Consider the following 27,589-nt stretch of genomic DNA (forward strand, 5'->3'; position numbering starts at 1 on the left):
ATTTTATTAAGATCACCTATTACTATGCTATAGCATTTATAAAATTCTAGTTAAGTATACAACGTACCCAGCAAGAGAGACACAAGAAACATACAGGATGATGACCTAACTGAATAGATTAAACTGAAGGTGTCTAATCATGAAAAGTTACTCACGGAAAGCATCCTCATTCTTTTGGGAATTTCAGCTGCAATTTGTACTAATCCTTTACTCACTTCAGCTCCCCTTTTAGAATCCTCCAAGTTTCCACAATGAAATCACAACAGAACAAAAGGAGGCCAACGGCCCAGAACATGCTTTCTGCCCCCGCAGATGCAGGCGGGGGGTGTGAGGGTGGGCTCCCTCGTGCATGGCGACCCGTTCCTGGGAAGCCTTTCACGGAACACGTCTCGCACAGGCCACCAGCCCGAGCAAACGACAGCCTACTCCTCGTCTATGTTACTCTCTACCTTTAGGTTTGTACGTTCGCAAAAGTTTCAGTGAGTTACACTGAGGTTACCTCCTTCAAAAGACTGGTACAAAGGTCACGAGGACGACCTCATGCCGACTCACGGGGAGCCCGCGGCCCCGGAGAACCCAGGCTTGCCTGAGACTCAGCGGATGGCTCACCATGGCCAGCGGAAGGAAACTGAAGCACAGGCCTTCGCCACGTCTGCGTTTTCCTCACGATGCGGGCGGAAACCCCAGGATCAGAGCCCACGCGGTCCCTGGTGACTCGCGCTCAGAATCAGGGACAGCCTGGAACCTGGAATTTCCTGCCCCCCCTGAAGTGCTGGTCTGGCTGAGCTCACCCTTTCCATCTCTGACTCTCGCACACCGTCCTGGAGGTTAGTCACAAGTTCCTAACAATTTCTTGCTTACGATCAATGAACAATATGATTTTTCGGACCACAACTGCCCAGTGGACCCAGTTATTCCACTGGCCCTAACGAATCTGGAGAGAGCTCTGCACTTGCTGGCCTGGCCAGCTCCCCTCTGCAGTCTGTGAACTGGCCACGGCCAATCAAACCGGCACCGGTCACTATTCAGCCGTGGCTCAATCCTGAATCAGCCTGGTGATGCCACACGCCAGGAAGTTTGGAAAAGGGGCTCTCTTACACCTTCTTCCCATTTTACTACCTCCCTTTCTGTCCTTCCACATAGGATCTACTTCTGTTCCACAGCTGAGAAAGGGCTTTCTTTTTCTGACAGGAACATCTCATTCTAGTTCCTGGAAACACTTAAGTTTTTTTATTAGAGACCCACAAAGAAAAAAAAAATTAATCTATCAATGCTTCAAAGAAGGTAAGAGTAAACTGGTAAGACTGTGAAGCAAAGGCTGCCTCAGAGGAAAAAGATCCCAACTCTTGCTCTTGTTCCCCATGACATTCCCACCAAACAGCATGGAAAAGAACAAGGGACCCAGTGGCTCGTGAAAGCAGAAACTCGACTCTGAGGGTCCACCTCACCCTGATGTTCCCCCGCCCCCAGTCAAGAGTACACACACGCGACATAACTAGTTGAGTCCTTGGCCAGAACTTAGTTTCCAATTTGGGGTTAATTCTGCCTTTCAAAAAGGTAGACATTCTCTGACAGACTGCCCACACCCGCAGATTAGAAAAGAAAAAGCACCCACAGTTAAGGTACACCCTTTAAAAACCCAAAACACCTTCTAATAGTATGAAAAGTCAGAAATAGTTACTACAATTAACACGGGTTCAATATGCCCTCAGATGCTCAGGAATTCTGCAGCCGAAGCCCTCCCGCCCCCAACCCTGCCCACCGATGTTTTGCTGCAGAACATCTGACACAGGCAGTTTCCCCACTAAGTGTGTCACCCTCTGTGCTCTCTGAGGCTGGGATTTCTGTCTGGTCTGCTGCTGGTATATATTCACTGCCTGGAAGAGTAGCTGGCACATAATAGGTGCTCGATAAGTGATGCTGGATGAATCAGTCAATCAATGAATATGTTAAGAAAGTATCAACATTATGGACAGAAAGAACAACACGACAAATTTAAATTGTAACAGGTGTAAGAGCTGAATTAAAAAGAGAACTGATTAAATCATAATATAGTATTACTACTAAAATCTCAATTGCAGCCTGTAAATTTTAAGTCAAACAGTGTTAGTCACCTTCTGAAACACAAAGTCATATCCTGAAACTCATATGTGTCCATGTAGGGCTTTTAAAAAAGCAAACTATACATATTACTTTTAGCTTATTTGTTAAAAAAAAAAAGAATTTAAAGTAGCTTATTCAATATTTCCATTAATATTTAGTAGGTGTCTATCACGTGTCAGAGAACTGACTAGCAGGTGTGTACAGGGAGAGCTCCCAGAACGGGCCAAAGGCCAGTTAGGAATCTTTTTTCCATAAAGGTAAGGAGCGTACAAAAAACAAAACACGAGAGTTACTGAAGTTTGATCAACTGAATAAAACTTAAGTTCACAAATGATAATAAAATTTATTTCAACAAAAAGCAGAAACCTGTAAAGACAACATTTATCAAGAGCTGACCACCCCAAGATGTGCACATCTGAGGTGCAATTCTGTCTCCATCCTCCTCATCTGGGGTGGAAGGGAGGGGGCAAAGGCAAGATTCTGATGAAGATTCTAATTTGTCAAACAAAACCAAACCTCAGTATTTGCTACGTCACCAGGTTGTCATGAAATGCAGAATTCTGGGCTCAAGGGGGTAAAAATCAAGGGCAGGAGCCACAATTGAGGAACTCGCGAGAGCAGTAAAGCTGTGAGGTTTTCAGGGAAAATAATCCACCGCGAGGGACAGAAAATAGGACATTATACAGAAAACACTCACAAGGAGGAGGAATGAACTACTGGTCCACGAAGAGCGAGGATAAATTGCAGACACAGACTCAGAGGCTCACGGCGCCCGATACTATTCACAGCATTCTGGAAAAGGCGACTGTCTGCCAGTTAAATTAAAATAACTTTCAACCATCAAGGATATGAATTTGCCTTTAATCAAACAAATCATTTAGTTTTTCTCCAAGTATAAAATTACCATAGGAAATCTTTAAAAATCATGATACATTAAAGCCAAATAAAGATAACTGCTAATATCAGCTCCACGGATGAAATTTTCCAAGTTTAAACACAACAAGGTTTTGTGTGTTTTATTTATTTTTTTAAACATCTTTATTGAAGTATAATTGCTTTACAATGGTGTGTTACTTTCTGCTTTATAACAAAGTGAATCAGTTATACATATACATATGTTCCCATATCTCTTCCCTCTTGCATCTCCCTCCCTCCCACCCTCCCTATCCCACCCCTCTAGGTGGTCACAAAGCACCGAGCTGATCTCCCTGTGCTATGCGGCTGCTTCCCACTAGCTAGCTATTTTACATTTGGTAGTGTTTATATGTCCATGACACTCTCTCACCCTGTCACATCTCACCCCTCCCCCTCCCCATATCCTCAAGTCCATTCTCTAGTAGGTCTGTGTCTTTATTCCCGTCTTGCCACTAGGTTCTTCATGACCTTTTTTTTTCCCCTTAGATTCCATACATATGTGTTAGCATACGGTATTTGTTTTTCTCTTTCTGACTTACTTCACTCTGTATGACAGACTCTAACTCCATCCACCTCATTACAAATACCTCCATTTCATTTCTTTTTATGGCTGAGTAATATTCCATTGTATATATGTGCCACATCTTCTTTATCCATTCATCTGTTGATGGACACTTAGGTTGCTTCCATGTCCTGGTTATTGTAAATAGAGCTGCAATGAACATTTTGGTACATGACTCTTTTTGAATTATGGTTTTCTCAGGGTATATGCCCAGTAGTGGGATTGCTGGGTCGTATGGTAGTTCTATTTTTAGTTTTTTAAGGAACCTCCATACTGTTCTCCATAGTGGCTCTATCAATTGACATTCCCACCAACAGTGCAAGAGGGTCCCCTTTTCTCCACACCCTCTCCAGCATTTATTGTTTCTAGATTTTGTGATGATGGCCATTCTGACCGGTGTGAGATACCTCATTGTAGTTTTGATTTGCATTTCTCTAATGATTAATGATGTTGAGCATTCTTTCATGTGTCTGTTGGCAATCTGTATATCTTCTTTGGAGAAATGTCTATTTAGGTCTTCTGCCCATTTTTGGATTGGGTTGTTTGTTTTTTTGTTATTGAGCTGCATGAGCTGCTTGTAAATCTTGGAGATTAATCCTTTGTCAGTTGCTTCATTTGCAAATATTTTCTCCCATTCTGAGGATTGTCTTTTCGCCTTGTTTATGGTTTCCTTTGCTGTGCAAAAGCTTTTAAGTTTCATTAGGTTCCATTTGTTTATTTGTGTTTTTATTTCCATTTCTCTAGGAGCTGGGTCACAAAGGATCTTGCTGTGATTTATGTCATAGAGTGTTCTGCCTATGTTTTCCTCTAAGAGTTTGATAGTGTCTGGCCTTACACTTAGGTCTTTAATCCATTTTGAGTTTATTTTTGTGTATGGTGTTAGGGAGTGTTCTAATTTCATACTTTTACATGTACCTGTCCAATTTTCCCAGCACCACTTATTGAAGAGGCTGTCTTTTCTCCACTGTATATGCTTGCCTCCTTTATCAAAGATAAGGTGACCATATGTGCATGGGTTTATCTCTGGGCTTTCTATCCTGTTCCATTGATTTGTATTTCTGTTTTTGTGCCAGTACCCTACAGTCTTGATTACTGTAGCTTTGTAATATAGTCTGAAGTCAGGGAGCCTGATTCCTCCAGCTCCGTTTTTCTTCCTCAAGACTGCTTTGGCTATTCGGGGTCTTTTGTGTTTCCGTACAAATTGTCAAATTTTTTGTTCTAGTCCTGTGAAAAATGCCATTGGTAGTTTGATAGGGATTGCATTGAATCTGTACATTGCTTTGGGTAGTAGAGTCATTTTCACAATGTTGATTCTTCCAATCCAAGAACATGGTGTATCTCTCTATTTGTATCATCTTTAATTTCTTTCATCAGTGTCTTATAATTTTCTGCATACAGGTCTTTTGTCTCCTTAGGTAGGTTTATTCCTAGATATTTTATTCTCTTGGTTGCAATGGTAAATGGGAGTGTTCTCTTAATTTCGCTTTCAGATTTTTCATCATTAGTGTATAGGAATGCAAGAGATTTCTGTGCATTAATTTTGTATCCTGCTACTTTACCAAATTCATTGATTAGCTCTAGTAGTTTTCTGGTAGCATCTTTAGGATTCTCTATGTATAGTATCATGTCATCTGCAAACAGTGACAGCTTTACTTCTTCTTTTCTGATTTGGATTTCTTTTATTTCTATTTCTTCTCTGATTGCTGTGGCTAGCACTTCCAAAACTATGTTGAATGATAGTGGTGAGAGTGGGCAACCTTGTCTTGTTCCTGATCTTAGTGGAAATGGTTTCAGTTTTTCACCATTGAGGACAATGTTGGCTGTGGGTTTGTCATATATGGCCTTTATTATGTTGAGGAAAGTTCCCTCTGTGCCCACTTTCTGGAGGGTTTTAATCATAAATGGGTGTTGAATTTTGTCGTAAGCTTTCTCTGCATCTATTGAGATGATCATATGGTTTTTCTCCTTCAGTTTGTTAATATGGTGTATCACACTGATTGATTTGTGTATATTGAAGAATCCTTGCATTCCTGGGATAAACCCCACTTGATCATAGTGTATGATCCTTTTAATGTGCTGTTGGATTGTGTTTGCTAGTATTTTGTTGAGGATTTTTGCATCTATGTTCATCAGTAATATTGGCCTGTAGTTTTCTTTCTTTGTGACATCTTTGTCTGGCTTTGGTATCAGGGTGATGATGGCCTCGTAGAATGAGCTGGGGAGTGTTCCTCCCTCTGCTATATTTTGGAAGAGTTTGAGAAGGAAAGGTGTTAGCTCTTCTCTAAATGTTTGATAGAATTCGCCTGTGAAGCCATCTGGTCCTGGGCTTTTGTTTCTTGGAAGATTTTTAATCACAGTTTCAATTTCAGTGCTTGTGATTGGTCTGTTCATATTTTCTATTTCTTCCTGGTTCAGTCTCGGAAGGTTGTGCTTTTCTAAGACTTTGTCCATTTCTTCCAGGTTGTCCATTTTATTGGCATAGAGTTGCTTGTAGTAATCTCTCATGATCCTTTGTATTTCTGCAGTGTCAGTTGTTACTTCTCCTTTTTCATTTCTAATTCTATTGATTTGAGTCTTCTCCCTTTTTTTCTTGATAAGTCTGGCTAATGGTTTATCAATTTTGTTTATCTTCTCAAAGAACCAGCTTTTAGTTTTATTGATCTTTGCTATCGTTTCCTTCATTTCTTTTTCATTTATTTCTGATCTCATCTTTATGATTTCTTTCCTTCTGCTAACTTGGGGTCTTTTTGTTCTTCTTTCTCTAATTGCTTTAGGTGTAAGGTTAAGTTGTTTATTTGAGATGTTTCTTGTTTCTTAAGGTAGGCTTGTATTGCTATAAACTTCCCTCTTAGAACTGTTTTTGCTGCATCCCATAGGTTTTGGGTCGTCATGTTTTCATTGTCATTTGTTTCTAGGTATTTTTTGATTTCCTCTTTGATTTCTTCAGTGACCTCTTGGTTATTAAGTAGTGTGTTGTTTAGCCTCCATGTGTTTGTATTTCTTACAGATTTTTTCCTGTAATTGATATCTAGTCTCATAGCGTTGTGGTCGGAAAAGATATTTGATATGATTTCAATTTTCTTAAATTTACCAAGGCTTGATTTGTGACCCAAGATATGATCTATCCTGGAGACTGTTCCATGAGCACTTGAGAAGATTGTGTATTCTGTTGTTTTTGGATGGAATGTCCTATAAATATCAATTAAGTCCATCTTGTTTAATGTATCATTTAAAGCTTGTGTTTCCTTATGTATTTTCATTTTGCATGATCTGTCCATTGGTGAAAGTGGGGTGTTAAAGTCCCCTACTATGATTGTGTTACTGTCAATTTCCCCTTTTATGGTTGTTAGTATTTGTCTTATGTATTGAGGTGCTCCTATGTTGGGTGCATAAATATTTACAATTGTTATACCTTCCTCTTGGATCGATCCCTTGATCATTATATAGTGTCCTTCTTCGTCTCTTGTAATAGTCTTTATTTTAAAGTCTATTTTGTCTGATATGAGAATTGCTACTCCAGCTTTCTTTTGATTTCCATTTGCATGGAATATCTTTTTCCATCCCCTCACTTTCAGTCTGTATATGTCTCTAGGTCTGAAGTGGGTCTCTTGTAGACAGCATACATATGGGTCTTGTTTTTGTATCCATCCAGCCAGTCTGTGTCTTTGGTGGGAGCATTTAATCCATTTATATTTAAGGTAATTATTATTATTTTTTTTAATTTTATTTATTTATTTATTTGTTTATGGCTGTGTTGGGTCTACGTTTCTCTGCGAGGGCTTTCTCCAGCTGCGGCAAGTGGGGGCCACTCTTCATTGCGGTGCGCGGGCCTCTCTTGTTGCGGAGCACAGGCTTCAGACGCGCAGGCTCAGTAGTTGTGGCTCACGGGCCTAGTTGCTCCGTGGCATGTGGGATCCTCCCAGACCAGGGCCCGAACCCGTGTCCCCTGCATTGGCAGGCAGACTCTCAACCCCTGCGCCACCAGGGAAGCCCTAAGGTAATTATTGATATGTATGTTCCTATTCCCATTTTCTTAAATGTTTTGGGTTTGTTATTGTAGGTGTTTTCCTTCTCTTGTGTTTCTTGCCTAGAGAAGTTCCTTTAGCATTTGTTGTAAAGCTGGTTTGGTGGTGCTGAACTCTCTCAGCTTTTGCTTGTCTGTAAAGGTTTTAATTTCTCCATCAAATCTGAATGAGATCCTTGCTGGGTAGAGTAACCTTGGTTGTAGGTTTTTCTCCTTCATCACTTTAAGTATATCTTGCCACTCCCTTCTGGCTTGCAGAGTTTCTGCTGAAAGATCAGCTGTTAACCTTATGGGGATTCCCTTGTGTGTTATTTGTTGTTTTTCCCTTGCTGCTTTTAATATGTTTTCTTTATATTTAATTTTTGATAGTTTGATTAATATGTGTCTTGGCATGTTTCTCCTTGGATTTATCCTGTATGGGACTCTCTGTGCTTCCAGGACTTGATTAACTATTTCCTTTCCCATATTAGGGAAGTTTTCAACTATAATCTCTTCAAATATTTTCTCAGTCCCTTTCTTTTTCTCTTCTTCTTCTGGGACCCCTATAATTCGAATGTTGGTGCATTTAATGTTGTCCCAGAGGTCTCTTGAGACTGTCCTCAGTTCTTTTCATTCTTTTTTCTTTATTCTGGTCTGCAGTAGTTATTTCCACTATTTTATCTTCCAGGTCACTTATCCGTTCTTCTGCCTCAGTTATTCTGCTATTGATCCCGTCTAGAGTATTTTTAATTGCATTTATTGTGTTTTTCATCGTTGCTTGGTTCCTCTTTAGTTCTTCTACGTCCTTGTTAAATGTTTCTTGCATTTTGTCTATTCTATTTCCAAGATTTTGGATCATCTTTACTATCATTATTCTGAATTCTTTTTCAGGTAGACTGCCTATTTCCTCTTCATTTGTTAGGTCTGGTGTGTTTTGACCCTGCTCCTTCACCTGCTGTGTGTTTTTTTGTCTTCTCGTTTTGCTTATCTTACTGTGTTTGGGGTCTCCTTTTCACAGGCTGCAGGTTCGTAGTTCCCGTTGTTTTTGGTATCTGTCCCCAGTGGCTAAGGTTGGTTCAGTGGGTTGTGTAGGCTTCCTGGTAGGAGGGAATAGTGCCTGTGTTCTGGTGGATGAGGCTGGATCTTGTCTTTCTGGTGGGCACGTCCACGTCTGGTGGTGTGTTTTGGGGTGTCTGTGGCCTTATTATGATTTTAGGCAGCCTCTCTGCTAATGGATGGGGCTGTGTTCCTGTCTTGCTAGTTGTTTGGCATAGGGTGTCCAGCACTGTAGCTTGCTGGTCGTTGAGTGAAGCTGGGTCTTCATGTTGAGATGGAGATCTGTGAGAGATTTTCGCTGTTTGGTATTACGTGGAGCTGGGAGGTCTCTTGTGGACCAGTGTCCTGAAGTTGGCTCTCCCACCTCAGAGGCACAGCCCTGATGCCTGGCTGGAGCACCAAGAGCCTTTCATCCACACGGCTCAGACTGCCATCAAGAAGAATAACCCACGGAAATATCTGCGCAGTGTAGGAGATGAAGAAACTGTGGAGTTTGATGTGGTTGAAGGAGAGAAGGGTGCAGAAGCAGCCAACGTGACTGGCCCGGACGGCGTTCCCGTGGAAGGGAGCCGATATCTTGTGTGTTTTAGAAGGACACTGAAGGTTTTGCTTTGTCTGCTTTAAGAATAGGTATTTTGCTAACATTGAGCAAACTGACAGTTTAGAAATTTTAGCTTCTAGAATGAACAAGGAAAAAAAAAATCCACAAAGTGATAAAGGATCTGAAGACTTGAAGTTTGGGGATTTTTCAAAATTGTTTTTTGTTTTATGGTAACATTTCAGATGTCACTGGTTAGCGTGATCAGTAGCTCTGATGTCGCTGGCATCAGGTTCCTGGCCCCAGACCGTAAACCACCCCCTGGCCCCGGCAGGCAGAGTGGGGTGGCCTGGGACCTAATTCCCACACTCCTATTCCACTGAGTGAGAGCAACTTGTTATTTTTACACACAACAACCTTCAAGGCTGCCGTTCACAATGGCAGAATCTAGGTGACACACGTGTAACCCAATGGAACAAGGTCCAAACTGAGAAACAAAGACACCAGCAGGACCCTCGCAAACGCCCACAGCTCTTAAAACACCACGTTCCATAGGAAGAGACGTATCTTTGTCCACTGCTAACAGACTACAGCCTTTCTGTAAAACACAGCACTGCATCTGCTGTTTATAAAAAGGTTAATGAGATCCAGAGCAGAAGAGTTAAGGCAGGACTCTAGGGTTAAAACTGTAAAAACAGTGAGTGAGTGTGAACAAGTCAGAGAGCGATTTGTGAACCAACACATCTGTACCTGCTACACTGAGGAACACAGTGACGGGCTCAGCTGGAATTTATTTCCTGAAATTCAGACTAATCACATTTATCCAGACAAGAATACATGATGACAATGGTCAAAATAGATTTTTAAAAGGCAATTTTTCTGGGGAAAAAGGTCAGAAAATAACATTTTTTATCAGAATAAAGAACTGACTCCCATACCTTTCACGTCGGGATCGTCAATGTGTGGCTCCAGGTTTTCTATCATCTCTTCCAGTTCCTTTCTGGTGGCCATGGTGATGTTTGCAGAAGCCGGGGTGGTGGCTTCAGGCGTTCCCTCCAGCCCCTCGGGGCCGAGTTTGTTCCCAGAGCCCTGCTCCAGCTCCACATCTAGATCTATTTCGGGAAGAGGAGTCCTCCAGAAGTGGAAGGAGTTGTACAACTCCTGATCTAGGGGAGCTGAGTCCTGCACACTGGAGCCCACCTCCAACCGAGAGGCAGACCTGCAGGTGCCGAGCTTTTTATCATCCTCATTACTAGCTGCCTCCTGATGAGGCTCTGAGGACAAAGGACAAGGTAACGAGCTGTCCCCTGGAGGCTTCCTAGGGCTTTCAGCACCGATGTCCGGGTCCGGCGCACCTTCCAGTTTGACACTGGAATTACTAACAGTGGGGTCTGTAGGAACATCCTCTGGCCTGATCTGTGCATCCTCTGGGACTTCTTCATCTCTGGTCCTTTTATTGTTTTATTTGGGAAAAAGAAAGTGAAAGTATAAAAATAATTACTGGAAAAAAAACAATGAAAGATACTACATAAAGCATTTAGACAAGTACTAAAAATTACAAATTATCCATACAAATTCAGTAGTTTATGTATATTACTGATAATGCTTCTTTTTCCATCAGTTGTTCTGTGCTCAGAGATGTAAACATCTGTTAAGTTTAGATAGTAAAGTATTATGTAATAGTTGGAGGAGATAACATTTAAGAACCCTGGGATTCTATAATACCATGCTAATTTCAATAATAAAAAAACTAAAAAGAAATAGTAGGAAGATAAATTCTCACAATGCATTTTAAGCTAAATACATCATAAAAATTATCTGATTTTTAGGATTATAGTATTGCCACTGTGCTCCAATGACATATGGAAAAGCTGAGAATTAAAACCTCCTTGCTTACACAGAAAAGAAAAAAAAAACCCTCTACACAGCATTAGAAAAGATCCTTATTTACTATCTCGCAAAATATATTAAAGTCCACTTAAGTGTAAATAAAGTTATTTTTATTCCTTCCACACTTTCAGCTCTACTCCCAAAAGTTTTTCCCCTGCAGCCATGACTTAATTGACAGAGAGGTGGTACAAGCCCTGGGGCCACAGCCCACGGGTCACCGCCATCCACCACCTACGCTGAGGCTCTACGGCAAGTTTTAAAGTTCACCCTCAGAGTTTATCTGACTCAATTACCCTTAACAAACGGGTGCTGAGTACCTACTAGGAGCCAGCGAGCGACACTGGTGGTGAGGGTTCCTATGTGAATGAGAGGCAGCTGCTGCTCCTGAGATTAGCATCAGAGGCAAACGCTTCTGGGGGCGGGGGCAGAGGCGCCAGCTGCAACGAAAGGCTTTCCAGGGAATGACAAGAGCCGTGGGTGGAGCAACCAACACGTGCTTACGAGGCTAAGGGAAAACCGCACTCAGACAGCATATGCAAAGGCAGGAGTGACAGGAGAGGTGCCACACCTTCAGAAAACGGGATGAGTTTACGATGGCTCAGAGAGGGAACCGATGGAAAAGTCGGCGGAGCCACCGCACCTCCGGAACGTACCCTAGGGTACAGGAGACAAGGCAGGGGTGAAGAGAGTTACATTTTGAGATGCGTTCTTTCAGAAAGGCCACCCAGAAGCAGGACAGGAGGTGCGCCCGGCGGCAGGGAGTGCAGCAGAGCAGGTGAGGAGAGGCAGGGATGCCCTTCTGAACAGGGTGGCGTGTCGGGGGCTACAGAAGATGGAAACACACTCAAATGACACCAACGCCAACACGACTGCTCACTTCCCACTCGCGGGGCATGAGAAGCAAAGGGAGGAACCTGTGAAGATTTCCAGATTTCTGGCCTGAGTGACTGAACAGGTGCTGGTGGCACCGACTGCAAGTGAAAAACACCAGGGCAGTTTGAGGAGAGGGTTTCAGTCTGGATGGGCTGAGTCGGGATCTACACAGAATTCCAGGTGGTGACGTCACCGGGAAACTGGTCAGAGCCCAGACAGACTGGAGGGCACCTCAGAAGGACTGGCCTGCATATGTGTCATGACATTCGTGCAGAGTGACAAAGAGCACGGCATTCCTCCTGTACAAGAGGATGCTTCAGACGAGCATTCTTCAGGCTCAGAGAAAAAGGTCAGAAGAGATGAAGAACTGAAGACACAGGAGGAGACTGATGGAATCACTGATAAAGCAATGTCTTTCTGAGAAGGAAGACTAGGGGCTCGAGAACACAGGTGGACAGATTAAATAGGTGAAGAGACAGCTCTTTCTAAGAAACATGAAAGGGAAGTGAGGATGGATATGTAGGTAAATTTGTCAGGTGAGGGTGGGGTGCTCCCTTGAAACATGGGCCCTTAAATATACACAGTGAAAGACATTAAACAGGAGGCTCACCCGGCCTGTGCCCTGGAAGGTGACGTTACCACCGACGTGATATCCCAGTTACAGAGCCACCATATGTGCTCTCAGGAGATCACCAACTTCCTTGATCACACTTTATCTCATAGTAATGTTCACACTGTTTTCAGAAACGAATTTTTTTAAAAACACGTGATTATTTAAAAAATATTTTTTTTAGATACAGATAAAAATATTTAATACCTCATCTGAAAACATACCACACAGTGATAGCATTTAAAATTCTGTTGTTTCTCCACCATTCTTATAATCATAAAATACATAACATGCACACATAAACTGCGAGAACTCGAGTCTCACCCAGCACTGGCGCTGTAGATTCCACGTTTACTCCTTATTCATAAAATGAGGGACTGGCCTCGATGTCTGTAGCATCCTTTCCCTCTCCAAAACAGTCCGGAAGCAAGTGCTCTTATGCAAAATAAGTGTCTTTTATATGTGTATGAATTACATGGTATTTTCCAATCATGCCTTTATTAAAGATATTTTTTCTTTTGTTTTAAAAAACGAGTGGGATAATGGGTAAAATTTGAATAAAATCTCTAGATGACAGTATTGTATCTATGTTAATTTCGGTAATTAGAGTGTGGTTACGTGTTAGTATCTGTGTTTTGAGGAGTGAAATATTTAAGAAAGGTAAAAAGAATATCATGTCTAAAACCTACCTCAAAGAATTCAGAAAAAAAAGAATAATAAAGCAAGTATGGTAAAATGTTAACATTTGGAGAATCTGGAAGAAGTGTTTATGGGGTTCTTTGGCTATTTTTACAGTTTTTCTGATATCATGCAAACTGAATTTTTAAAATTATAGTAGGGACTTCCCTGGTGGCACAGTGGTTAAGAATCTGCCTGCCAGTGCAGGCGACACGGGTTCGAGCCCTGGTCCGGGAAGATCCCACATGCCGTGGAGCAACTAAGCCCGTACGCCACAACTACTGAGCCTGCGCTCTCGAGCCCGCGAGCCACAACCACTGAAGCCCGCGCGCCTAGAGCCCGTGCTCCGCATCAAGAGAAGCCACCGCAATGGGAAGCCCGCGCACCGCAACAAAGAGTAGCCCCGGCTCGCCCCAACTAGAGAAAGCCCGCGCGCAGCAACGAAGACCCAACACAGCCATAAATAAATAAATAAATAAATAAATAAATTTTTTAAAATTAAAAAAAATAAAAATTATAGTAACAGGACATTATTTGGTGGTGGTGGGGAGCAAATGGCTGAAACTTAAGACTTCACTTGTTATCTGATGAATTTAAGAAACTTCCACTTAAAATTCACAAAAAGAACCCAACTAAAAGGCCATTTAGTATGGAAAACTATTCCAAGGGCCTGAAGTTCCTGGATCACTATCTCATCTTAGCATTAAAATTAAATTTTAATATTCTCAGCAGGAAAAACAAAGAATCACTGGCCAAGTCATTCTATTTGCCTTATGAAAAATTACTAGTTTGTCCCACCTTCAAATTCCTCGTATGTTTTTAAAGAGACAAAAACATTTTCCCTCATATGAAATTCTGGGAAGTATTAAATTCTGTACGAATAAACCGTCTGCTTCAAAATAAACCGTCAAAAATATAAATTCTCTAAATACGTTTTTTTCCTGGAGCTGGGTAACAGTCAGTGCACAATCAAGCTGCTAAATGCCAGAATTCCGACATTCCTAACGGTCAGTTTGGCAAACGCTATCATACAAGCAAACGCTATTTTGAGGCGAACTGAGGAGACTGAGGGCTCGCATAAGGAGCGGAGTAGCCCAGCTCCTCACAGGTGTAGGGAACAAGTGCAGCAGAGGGTCAGCCAGAAACGCATCTCCAAGAGAACCTACGTCTCCTCGGTGCCTGCGTAAGCTGAGAGTTAGTATCTTCAGAGACCTGGTGACTCAAGACTGTGGCCTAGGAAAGTGCCCTGGGAACATCTGGTCCCAGAACACTGCATCCTGAGATGAGAGCAGACACAGCCTCCATGTGCTGTGACTTCATAATGGAGTCTCAACATCAGTGAAATACTTCCAGATTTGTACCAGTAACAATTTTGCTTACACATAGTTAGCTTTAAGCTAAACTGAGAAAAACTAGCAAAAGCAGTTCAGTTACTTAAGGCTTTTGAGATAAAATCTATTATTTTCTAACAATAACTCATTCGACATTTATCATGTGCCGAGCACGTGCCAGGCCTGGTGAAGGTGTCAGAATACACAAAGATAAAAACCAGGCTGCTACGCGGGGGGACCTGCAGTCCACTGGATGAATGTGTGCAAAATACACGACCAAGAGATACGACTAAAATTAGTGCTCGTGCACCAGTGCTATGAACAGCCAGGATGCAAAAGCTCTGAATTTCCTCCAAGATTCTTGGAGGTAGTCTGTCCAGACATTCTCTCTGTTAAATGAGGTGTAGATGAAACAGGATGGCGTCCCAGACAGAAAGAGGGAGAACCCAAAGAAGGCAGTGTATTCGGAGAGTGGTGTAATAGCTGGTTTAACTAAACAGAAAAGAGGTTGCTCATTTCACATAACTTATAAGTGCAAATCTGAATGCTTAACTCTGCTTCTGGAAGCACAGCTTTTATTAACACCTTCAAAGAAGTATGAACAGCCTGATCCAGGGTGAGTGAGAGATAAACCTGGTATTTTATAAAGTCAGAGGTTTATAATCAATAAATGCTTCAAAGAGTATTAAGTGATATTAAATGTTTCGAGGATCAGATGAAACACTACAAAAGAAATAAACAGTAGCAGAAATATACTGCCAAAAACTTGCTTATTTTGTGAGATATTCGTTTGAGAAATCTGAATTCCAGGAAACTGAGGGGACCTCGAGAACAGGAACCAAGTCCTGTACATCTGTCTACAGTCGCTGGTTCATAGTAGGTGCTCAATTAATTTTTGCATAATCAACCAGTCAACCTTAAATAACAAAACTGGATTTAAGACAGCTCAAAACAAAAGCCAGTGCAGTATTTAAGAGAGGGCAAATCAGCTAATGGCTCTGAGAGTAATAATACCTAGGACTACACAACAGCTTTTACAATATTTAACAGAACTCCTTTCTCAGCCAGCAACTCTCCTCCCTCCCTTACATCATTAACACAATTCAATAAAGCCTAATAATATAGTGAAAATCCAATGCTACAAAGAGTATTGACTTGACACTAAGACAGACCTCATTACAATGGAAGAGGAGTTAAGGTTTGTAGCTAAAAGATAACTAACTGCCTTTAAATAGCTCTTCCAATAATGTCCTATACCGGCAGTTAGCAAAACTACCGGCCATGGTAGCCACACCAACTGTCTCTGTCAATAAAGTTTTACTGGAACACAGCTGAGCCCATGCATCATGGACAGTCTATGGCTGCTCCCACACTGCAGGAGTTCTGACGGAGATCGAATATATTTACTGTGTGGTCTTTTACAGGAAGTTTGCTGACCCCATCCTAATAATTCTCTGTAAATTTAAATTTTCACTTCCTAGACTCTCTCCAGATACAAAAATAAAAGCTATGCAATAGTCTTCATACAATTAGTACCATTAGTGAAAAGGTCGCTGACTTTAAAACTGAAGAGCAGGTAACACCCCTCCCCCCCACCTCCTCACTCTGTCACACTCCCTGCAGCAGCTGTTTTCAAAAGAACTGACAGGGCTTCCCTGGTGGCACAGTGGTTGAGAGTCTGCCTGCCAATGCAGGGGACACGGGTTCGAGCCCTGGTCTGGGAAGATCCCACATGCCGCGGAGCAACTAGGCCCGTGAGCCACAGCTACTGAGCCTGCGCGTCTGGAGCCTGTGCTCCGCAACAAGAGAGGCCGCGATAGTGAGAGGCCCGCGCACCGCGATGAAGAGTGGCCCCCACTTGCCGCAACTAGAGAAAGCCCTCGCACAGAAACGAAGACCCAACACAGCCAAAAATAAATTAAAAAAAAAAAAAAAAGAACTGACAGACTTCCCTTGCTAGGAAGACAGGTTTAAGAATGATTTTTCTTCCTTTACAAAAAACAGTACCTCAGGTTTGTTTGGCTACTCAGCAGGACAGTAGGAGAACGGGCAAAAAGGTAAAACAAGGCAGCAGAGAAGAAAGGAAGAACTGCCAAATCTAAACACCAAGAAAGCAAATATCACAGTATCAAGACCTACAGAAGAAAATGTCCATTAGCATCATGACAAGGGAGGAGAAGGCACTCTGGTAACTCAGGCATTACAGGCAGGGCTGTTACAGAAACAGGCACTAACTGAGCTCAAGTGCACACCTGTCAAAGTCTGTGAGTATTTCCCATGCACTAACTTAGGTCTGAACCATTTTTCCCCTAAGGACATACTAAAATAAATTTTAAAAACTAAAACTCAATTAAAATTTTTTAATGCAAAAAAAATTAAAAATAAAAATCAGAGATGTCCTCTTTAAGCTTTATTTGAAAATCTGGTTGCCTTATTAAATGCTCTTAAAAGTTGATATTCTAGTTAGTAAGTGCACTAATTTGGTGTTAATCATTAAAATACTTTCCCCCTCAATTGAGAGATTACAATCATTATTCTGTAGACAGAAAATCCAAGATCCACAACAAAATTAACTGACTAAAAAGGAAAATAATAGTAAGAAACTGACTATATAGTAACGCATATTCCTAAATTAGGTTTTACTCCTTATAAAACCAAACCCTTTAAATTGTATAACCATTACTTTGTATATTCTAAATGTTAACAGATGGTTTACTAGGTAAATTATTTATTAAATAAACTTATACAAAAATTATTATCAAATCTATCACTACAGCTTTCTATGTGCCTAGCACCAAGCTAACTGTGTTATGTGTACCTTCATCTTCTCATTTAAATATGTAATTAACCAGAGATGTTTAACAAATGTATTTAAAATAAAACTCTATTAAAATATTTACCTATTTTTGTAATCAAGAGAAATAGTAAACTCTCCAAAAAGAACATTATAAAAATAGTGAAAATGAAAAAAATGCTCACAAGCAGTAAAACTGGAAAGCAAAGTTTAAAAAAATCATACCTATTTTTGTCTTCTACTGATGTATCTTCTGAACTTTTGTTTTCTTCTTTAAAATACTGGCCTGAGCTAGATGGATTAGCAAAAGTAGATATGAAAGGTCCCAGAGACTGAAAAGCTGCTTGCCGAACCTAAGAAGAATAAAAGGACAGGAATAAAACATAAATCCTTCTTCAGCTAGGATTTACAGTTCCCCATCAATTATTTTCTCCTTTTTACTTTAAAATTTTTTATCTTGGCTTGAATATTTAAACCATGAGAATGTGAATATGAGACCCTATAAAACATTTGCATGGAACAGAAATTTCATCAAGTTAAAAAAAAAAAAAAAGTTAATATAGTAGTCTATTGTCTACTCCTAAGATAAATTATTTCTTAAATTACGAAATCAAAATCGCGTCTTCTGTAAAACGCATTCTTTTACAAAAATGATAATTAAACAAAACCTTACCCAACGTGAAGGATCACTGATCAAATTAATAAATAGTGCTGATAATTTAGTCCGTCGAATTTCTTGACATGTTGCACAAGAAACCGCCATGAAGCACTCAGCACAGGCCTTGCGGACTCCCCACACGTTATCGGAACAAAGCTGGAAAAACCTGGGCAGCTGTGCGAGGAGGATGGTGTTTTGTCAGGCAGACACACAGCAGGCTTCAGGAGTTACTTTTATCTCATTTTCTGCTTTCACAGCATTTAAAACATTAGATCTTCTTAATGAAATTTAGAAGACCCATTTAATATTAATACTTAGCAGTTTTAAATAAATCACACCCAATTCATTCCACTACTGACTATGGAAAATCAAAAACGCTCCCAACACGTACAGCTTAAATGTTATCCAAGAGCTTGTACTTAAAGTTAATTATTCTGCATAACAGATGGTTTCAGAAACTCTTCAAGTACATTAACTTGTACATTAAGCATTTTTATCCCAGGAACTAGCCATTTAAAAATCACCTGCTGTAAATTTAATTTGTCACTAAAATACTTGAGGGTTGCAATAAAATTAAAGATTCATTTGAATAAATAAGAATTGATTTTATAGAAATGGGAGTTAAAAAGGGATCAATGGTTCTTAACACATCTGCATTTTTAACAAACTGTCCTTAACAAAACACAATTCAAGTGCCCAGATTACAGAAATTTAAACTCTTAAAGTTATATTATCTTTCTGGTTTACATCCATGGAATTGTATTAGGTTGGTCAAAAAGTTCATTCAGGTTTTTCTGTAATAGTACAGAAAACCCGAACGAACTTTTTGGCCAAGCCAATATTAATACACTTTGGGGGTAGGCAACTGTAGGTATTTCAAACTTTACGTGCTACTTTGTCATGCACTGCTTTCTCCTTAGTTGTTTCTTTTTTTTTTTTTTTTGCCGCACTGCTCAGCATGCGGAACTTCCCTGACCAAGGATCAAACCCGCACCCCGGGCAATGGAAGCGTGGAGTCTTAACCACTGGACCACCAGGCGAGTCCAGTCTCCTCAGTTAATTTCTGCAATACTTACCAACATTTCCTCAGTAGCTTGCTGGCCAACTACGCTGCAAATATCTCCAAAATTGGCAGCACAGACCTGACAACAAAAGCATCACTGACATTTCAAAATATTACAGCGTTCTTTAAAAATAATCTTTTAAATTTCACAGATCAATATGGTAACCACTAGAACCATGTATTCTTAAACAACAACAACAAAAATACCTTTCGAACATGAAACATTCTGCAATCACAGCACATCTCACAAAACCTAGGGAGGATAAGACGCTCTGTGATGTCCTTCCCAACCATGGGAGCCATTTTGCACATTATCTAAAATAAATAAGAACAAAACCACACTGAATATATCTTCAAACTAAGACTCTTCCAGTTTGCTAATTTATTAAAAATATATAATTTAAGTAAGTATAAAATGATGACATCATTATACTGCATACATCACAAAAAATTCATCTTATTTATCCAAGTTGAAGACAGAAAAACAGATGTTAACTACTACCATTAAAATCAACCGATAATTATTGAAGGTACAATAAACCCTGAGAAAATCCTAAAAATTGCATTTTTACCTATAGTTTCAATCTTATTAATCATTTTGCCTAATAAATTTAAAATTAAAAAAAAAAAACCTACATTTTCCCGATAAGAGAATAAATGGTGAGTTTTCAGAAGATTATCCACAAGAAGGATCTGGATTTAGTGTATCTGCATTGCTAAGAAAGGACTATACAGAGGCAGTCCTCATCTTGCAAAGTACCGTTTTCTCTGAAACTCACGCATGTGGGGACCACATCCTTACTCTGCAAAGCCTGGGTTCCAAGGGAGACAAGGACACAGATCTGATATGCACATGATTCAGATAACACAGTTTTGGGCAAAGTGAGGATGAACCGTTTGAAAACCAGCCCAATGCATTTAAATATCTGCCCCCACGCAGTTAGAATATAAAGAAATCTGACTGTCGTCATTTATCTATTACATCTACTCCTGGCCCATGCAAATATGACAAGAAGCAAAGGCATCTGGTTGGAAAGAAAACTCTATTCATAAATGCATGACTGTCTACAGACTAAATCCCAAGGAATCTACAAAGAAGCCATTGGAACAAATAAGTGAGTTTAGGAAGTTTGCAGGACATATGACAGAATTAAAAAAACAAATGTACTTCTATAAATTAGCAACGAACAACTGAAAATGTTTAAAAACAGTATCATTCACAACAGTGTTAAAAAACATGAAATCTAACAAAACACACACATGCTCTGTCTACTGAAAACAACCAAACACTAATGAGATGAAGAAAAGACCTACATAAATGGAGATCTGCCCACGCATTGTTAGGCTGGCACCATCCCTATCAGAGCCCTGGCCTCCTCAGAGTGGCAGGTGACACTGACATTCCCCAATCCCCAAAGCAGTGTTGTTTCTTGACTCCAGACTGCTTCTAGGCATCTCCAAGCCCGAGTTAACGATCCAAAGATACACAGTATCACTGATCTAGCATAATTAAATTTCTTAGAATGAATTATTCCCAAAACAGACAACTGGGAAGCGAGGGAATGCCAAACATAGCAAAGTTAACACAAACCAATTGTGAGAGAATCACAGGTTTCACACCAGCGCTGGATACAGCCTTTTATTATAATTATAATGTTTTACTATTCTTAAAACCCGTCAAAAATTATAATAGAGCAAGTTAAACTCTGCTCAATATAAACCAACATTTTTGCCAAAACTGATTTCCTTTTTATTGAGAAGCTTGTGAAATTAAAAAAAAAAAAATCAAGTTTTGGAACTTGACAGAGGTAGTGCTTTATACAACATTATGAATGTACTAAATGCTACTTAATTGTAAACTTTAAAATGGTTAATTTTATATTATGTGAATTTCACTTCAATAAAAATGGTATTACTGAAAAATATCTAAATTTATTAACTGATACCTGAGTATCTAAAAATAAAATAATGGCATTTCCAATGGAAAGGAACTAGAGAGAAAATCTAATTCATCCTACGAATGATCCAGAAGCACTATAAAATTATTTTTAGTGTAATTTTTTTCATATCAACAAAAATGCAATTATATTAGGTTTAAATAGCAAACTCTCACTATCCAAACAGATTTGAATAAATTTTCAGATGGATTTATCACTTTGCTATTTTATTATAAGAATTCTTACTTTCTGAACTGAGGAACCATAGATGTGAATTATAACAGATATTACTATATGTAATTCATACCCTATTTATGATGGCTCTCAAATAATCAAAATATTTGCTAACCATGTCCAAAAAACCAGAGAACTCACTATAATACTTGCCTTTATTATGTGCATAATGACTTAATCTGTGTATTTTTCTAATAATCATAATTTATATCATATATTCCTTCCTGCAAAGACCATACTGTCAAGTACGGTAGCCAAGCAGCATCCCTCTTTTTCCTGCTGTGCCTACACGGTGCCTAGAAAAGTGCTCGACAGCAATTCAAGGAGCTCAAATGTTTCTTCAATCAATACAGGGTTTTTAAAATTCCACTGGTTATTTTTGCCATCTTATTTTTCCATTTTGATAATGAATTTACAGCTAATTTATTATTTTCTTGCTGTGTATCTTGCTTTCTCAGAGCTCAGTGATAGAGCCATCGAATTCCCAAGTGCTTCTGCACAGCATGGGGCCCCCAGAAAAGACACCTTTTCCCTTGGAAGCCTATGTCCCTTTCTAGCCCAGCATTACATTTCAAATGTAATGATCTGTGGGTACTCTGAGACCCAGTATGTGTCAACCCTACAACATGTAACGCAGCGTCATATTTAACAAGCGCCTCCTATCGGTCAAGCCAGTGACTAATTCTTGCTGAGCTCTACGTACAGCCACAGCTTCTGTCTTCACGTCATCATTGCTGTCGGGGGCGGTCAGCTCTACGAGGACAGGGCACACTTTGGTCTCCACATCAAACCGCTCAATTAACTCCTGCTCCAGCAGGGCCAGCAAGGCCGCCTGACTCGTTTTCCTGACCTAGGAAAAAACAGACACGTAAACCAAGTACACACACAGTGTAACAAAACTTAACACTTGAATTTCACAAATCTGAGGACTCCTCACCCAACCAGAAGGGGTTCACAACTGGCAAAACCTTGCCAATAAAAATCTATGGTTATTCTGCAAAGACAGAACTTGGTAGGCTGTGCTGTAACAGATGAAGTGGAACAGAAAAGCCATTCTTGGAAAAGAGGTCTCCAAGCGCCAACCTTTTTGAGGGCCGCCTGGGAGGGCAGCGGGTGAGCAGCAGCCACTAGGCGCTGTCTATTGCTGTGACCTCCCAGACCCTCCACAGCCTCATTTTGAAAAACAAAATAACAAAGTCAAAGAGGAAGGAACATCCCAATGAGACCACCCAGTAGGCCGCTGGAAGTGCCCCAGACTACACCCATTTCTGTAAGAACGTGGGCAGGGCCCTCCTACCTGGTTATTCTGATCTGCGAGATATCTAACCACAATGGGTAGCAAGTACTTGGAAAAAGCGTACGGGATCGCAGGACGGTTTTCTTGACAAAACAAGGCGATGTGAGGCACCTGCTCCATCAGCTCTGCTCTCACAGTTGGTTCTGTGGAAATAACAGAAAGGTGAGCTGAAGCATCCTCCCCAGAACCAGATCCTTGCCGGGCGAGGGAGTCCTCAGGAAAGCTCTGGACTCTTCACCTCGCATCACATCATGAGTGCTTAGAAAATGCTCTGCAGCCTGCGATCCTTTTCACAGTCATGGCGAGGTCGACCCCATCCCAGCTTCTGTCCTCAGAGCCTGCTCGGAGCCTGCAATACTTCCTGTGAGGACCGGATCTGTTCACCTGAATTCACATCGACTATAACACGGCATCATCTTCAAACTCTGCTAGTTCAGAACCTCCAGGACAAGCTGTAAGGACTGGGTCCTAATCTAAATGCAGCCAGCCAGTGGAGGGTTTACAGTTAGACTTAACTAAGATGATAAAGGGTCAGTGAATGCTAAAGGAAACCAACAGATTTAAAAAAACAAAAAAATCTGAAAAGACCCAAGCACATACGGCAAATTTAAATGTGACAGATATGGCATTTCAAAAAGATCAACTGTTCCATAGGTAATGGTAGGAAAGTTAGCAGGTTACATGAGAAAAAAAGATAAGATTCCTATACTGCTCTCTATACATAAATTCTAGGTGAATCAAAGTTCCAAATGTTGTTTCCTTTTTTAAAGATCAAAAGCACTAAAAGACAGGACTTCCCTGGTGGCGCAGTGGTTAAGAATCCGCCTGCCAATGCAGGGGACACGGGTTTGAGCCCTGGTCCGGGAAGATCCCACATGTTGCGGAGCAACTAAGCCCGTGCGCCACAACTACTGAGTCTGCGTGCCACAACTGCTGAAGCCCGCGTGCCTAGAGCCCATGCTCCACAACAAGGGAAGCCACCACAATGAGAAGCCCGAGCACCGCAACGAAGAGTAGCCCCTGCTCGCCGCAACTAGAGAAAGTCCGTGCGCAGCAACGAAGACCTAACTCAGCCAAAAATTAAAAAAAAATTTTTTTTAAATGGTAAAGGATATGAATACGTAGTTCATTTTAAAAAAATGCTCATCTTTAAAAAAAAAAAAGCACTAAAAGACAACATTTAAAAAAAAGTTTAGGGAATTCCCTGACAGTCTAGTGGTTAGGCTCCGTGCGTCCACTGCAAGGGGGCACGGGTTCGATCCCTGGTTGGAGAACTAAGATCCTGCAAGCTGTGGGGTGTGGCCAAAAAAAGAAAAAAGTTGAATCTTGAGGTGGGAAGCCCTTTCAAGGCAAACAAAAATCCCAAAATTAATTAAGACCAGCTAATTTCACTTTATAAAGACTTCATTATAGCCAACAGATGTAGCTAACAGGAGTTCTGTATTTTGAACCATGTAAAAAACATATACTCAAACAAAAGTAAAAAAAATGAAGAAAAAAAGGAGTTTGGAGTGGAGGAGAGGTAATATTAAAAATATTAAAGACTGCAACTTTCCCATATCTGATGGAGAGACAAGAATCCTCAAATTCATGGAAGCTACCATCACAGTGGCTCTGACACCCCTCCGGCCCTTCCATTCCTCCCAAACTACTCCTAACAGTCAGAGGAATCTCCCAACCAGCCTTCCATCACCCATCTTTTCCTCAAGTCAATCCACACTGCTGTGTTTCTGTTCTAAATCACAAACAAAGCAAACTCTCCGGCTTGGCACAGTATAAATCTTTACAATCTGGCCCTCAACCACCGTATTTAAGTCTCATTCTTCTAAACTGTAGGCCCAGTAAACTCACTGTTGGCCAAACGGTCCACTGTCCTGAGCTCCCCAAACCTCTACACCTGTCCTTTCCTCTCCTGAGCCCCCTCCTCCCCTCCCTCCCCATCAAACCCAACTCAAATGCCACCAACTGTCCAAAGCCGGCCCCAACCCTCCCTGGTATAATTTACTGTTAGTATGTCGGTTGCATTCGTTAAACTGTTAATTTGATGACAGGGATTCTTACTCATCTCAGTAAGGCTCCAGCATTTAATCTAGAACCTGGCATAGAGTATGCACTGTTTTCACGTTTACTGAATGAATTCAAAGTGTAAATGTCAAGAGAGATATTTATCAGGAACTCAACAACTTGAGATATATTTTAAAACACATATAGAATATAATATATGTAAAGAACAGCACTGTAGTTGGTAAACAGGTGGAAGAAAATAAACACAAATTTCACCTTAAAGAATATCTACATCTCTACTATGAAAGGAATGAACACAATGGAATGCAATAGTGCCAAAATTTTAAGTTAAATTGTTTATCTCTGCCAAATCTAAAAATAAATTATAAGTAAAAATCATAATTGATGAGACCCTCTTAAAACCATTCTGGAACAAGCATATACACGAGCAATTATGTACACAGAACATCATAATGAGATAGAATATTAGGACGCTTACTAATGTTTTTTTCTATAAGAAAATAAAAAATATTTAAGGCTTACATAAATAGTAAACGTATTCCCATAAAATTAGTTGCTTACCAAAAGATGAGCTCATCTGAAAATTAAAGGATGAGAATTGTTGCCATGCCAAAAGTTTGATAAATTGAAAAATAATACATTTTAATAAAGAGGTCATGGATTTAAGAAAAAAAATTTTATTTGATTTTTGAATCATTTCTAAAATCAAATATAAAAATATGCTCAAAACAATATTAGGTTAAAATGGTAAATTTTATGTATGTTTTACCACCATAAAAAATATTTTTTAAAAACATAATACACCGTATTCTAAGCCTCAAAACAAGTTTACCTCTTTCTTAAGCAGACTCTCCTCCTCTTTTCACTTTAGAGACAAACAGCCTTAGTTTTACAAGGGGTGATAAACATTTTTTATAAGTAAGAATGCATTTTATATTTGCCAAAAAATTTACAGCCCACTCCATCCTTTTAATTTATTCAAAATTATTTTTCAAAAGAATTTATTAATCCTAAAATAGTATTAATGTACATGATGCAAAACAATGTTCTTAGTTTTTTCTTATGAGAAATTTTCAAAGTTAAACTAAATGGGCCTACTATAAAATGTTTGGATCTTAGTAACAGGTTTTTATTTTCTTGTTACTGATGGGTTTGATAATTTACTTAGGAAATATTTCAAAGAAATCTCACATTACACTAAGTTTTTCATTAGTTTTTAGAAACATAATTTAGTAAAAGAAACCTTTCTCTGCATAAATATATACCTGAATCATCAGCTAATCTGCTAATTCTTTCCAAAACAGCAATACAATCTCTCTCATCATCGCAGACTTCCCTCAGTGTATCCAGCAGACTCCGGGCCACCATTTGTCTACACAGAAAAAGAAAATTATATGATGTTCAGTGGCATTAATAGTTAGTATTCAGAACTTTAAAAGGCAGAATCCATATAGTTTAAAAGAAAATTTTTCTTAATACATTTTATAACATATATTAACTCCCTAATTTCCTAAGTGACAAATGCCAGTATGGATTTTATTTTAACAAGATGAGATTGAATATTTACCAAAATATGTTTCACCTTTATCTGATCTGACAAATTTCTAAGGTCACTGAAAATTTGTTTCAAGTAGCTACCTTCAATTATCATAAATATGGGAAAGTACAATCATTCTGCATTATATAAAACGTTATCTTTACATATTTTACTCAATGAGTTTTATACATCTGTACTCAATTTTATTAGCAAAGACTTTGAGATTTCCCCGAGAAGTCTGATACAGGTGGTCTGGGGGCCCTAGGTGGAGAAACAGTGCATCAGGGAGAGTGTGAGCTCTGGTCACTGCCGTGTCCCTCGCCCCTTGGCCGCCAGTCACCTGGCCCACAGCAGGCACACACCACCACCTGCTGGAGGAGGAACCGACGCCTCAGCAGCCACTTTAATGAACGTTGAAATTATGCCTAATAGCAAAAAAGCAGTTTGTTTGTTTGTTTTGTTTTTGCCAAAAAGCCAAGAAGGAGTGAGGCCTGCTCACAGGACGGAGGAGTAAATGACTGTAAAGGCGGCCACAGCCGTGACCAGCAGTGAAGCTGGGTGACTCAGACCACGTGGTAATGACACCTACTTTCAACTGGATACTTCTGTTTACTGAAATTCATGCAATAAAAGCCACACTTGTGCTTGTACCTTAATGGAAAGCGACGCACATTACCTGTTAAATACGTTCTCACTCGCAGCATACTTGTCCAGTCTCCCCAGGGGCGTCAGCATGTCATCTTGTGAGACAAAGTCCAGGGCTGAAGGTACAACAATCACATCAGACTCTGAGCTGCAGTCATCCACACCAACTATCAGAGACATCAGAAATACTCCTTGTAACACTGTCGCACTAAAAGGTACCCCTGCCTCTCTGAAGCAGCACAAGGAAAACTGCCCTGTATTGTTTTTGGAGGGGCACAAAAAAATCACAAGAGAATCTCAGAATCGGTTCAGAAGCCACGAATGACTGACGGATGTTGCTTCTCCTTTTCTACAGATATGTTTTAACTGCCCCTAGAAGCATAGGGGTCAGTAGAAACTCAGTCTGGGGTGATCAAGGAACAGAGTGATCAGAAAAGAGTGATCACACAGACCTGAGAACTTACACGTTCAACAAGAACACTAACAACTTGTAAATAAACGAAGTGTCAAACACCGACAGTTAATTTTGCAAGGCAGTCAGAGAACAACTCACATTATATACAGAACAAAGACAAGAATGACAGCAGCCATCTCATCAGAAAGAATGCCAGATGAGGAGCCAGAGACAGAAGAGCAACATCTTTAAAGGACTGAAAGAAAAAAAAAAAGTCAACCTACACCTCTATACCCAGTAAACAGAAATTGTTCAAATATCTTTGAAATTCATGTCTTTCAAACACAAAGGTGAAATAAAGACTTTTTCTGACATACAAAAGCTGACAAACGTCACCAGCAGCAGACCTACACTACAAGAAATACTAAGAAAATTATACCAGATGG

At 40.1% G+C, this 27,589-nt stretch overlaps 1 protein-coding gene across 2 annotated transcripts in view; it reads right to left on the reverse strand.

Moving 5' to 3' along the window:
• PPP4R1 (protein phosphatase 4 regulatory subunit 1) overlaps positions 1–27,589 on the reverse strand; it is a 67,727-nt gene that overhangs the window by 21,839 nt on the left and 18,299 nt on the right. The window contains exons 3-11 of one of the 2 annotated variants that reach the window (XM_061168849.1): positions 26,781–26,865; positions 25,833–25,939; positions 22,543–22,685; positions 21,949–22,095; positions 19,282–19,389; positions 19,088–19,153; positions 18,027–18,185; positions 17,579–17,706; positions 10,116–10,627 (exon numbers count right to left, since the gene is read on the reverse strand). In XM_061168849.1, the coding sequence (XP_061024832.1) occupies positions 10,116–10,627; positions 17,579–17,706; positions 18,027–18,185; positions 19,088–19,153; positions 19,282–19,389; positions 21,949–22,095; positions 22,543–22,685; positions 25,833–25,939; positions 26,781–26,865 (1,455 nt within the window). Of the gene's footprint in view, positions 1–10,115; positions 10,628–17,578; positions 17,707–18,026; positions 18,186–19,087; positions 19,154–19,281; positions 19,390–21,948; positions 22,096–22,542; positions 22,686–25,832; positions 25,940–26,780; positions 26,917–27,589 lie in introns of both variants that reach the window. The other variant, XM_061168848.1, reaches the window with a different exon arrangement.

This window comes from Eubalaena glacialis, chromosome 15, assembly GCF_028564815.1.
Source record: "Eubalaena glacialis isolate mEubGla1 chromosome 15, mEubGla1.1.hap2.+ XY, whole genome shotgun sequence".
Classification (NCBI taxonomy): Eukaryota; Metazoa; Chordata; class Mammalia; order Artiodactyla; family Balaenidae; genus Eubalaena; species Eubalaena glacialis.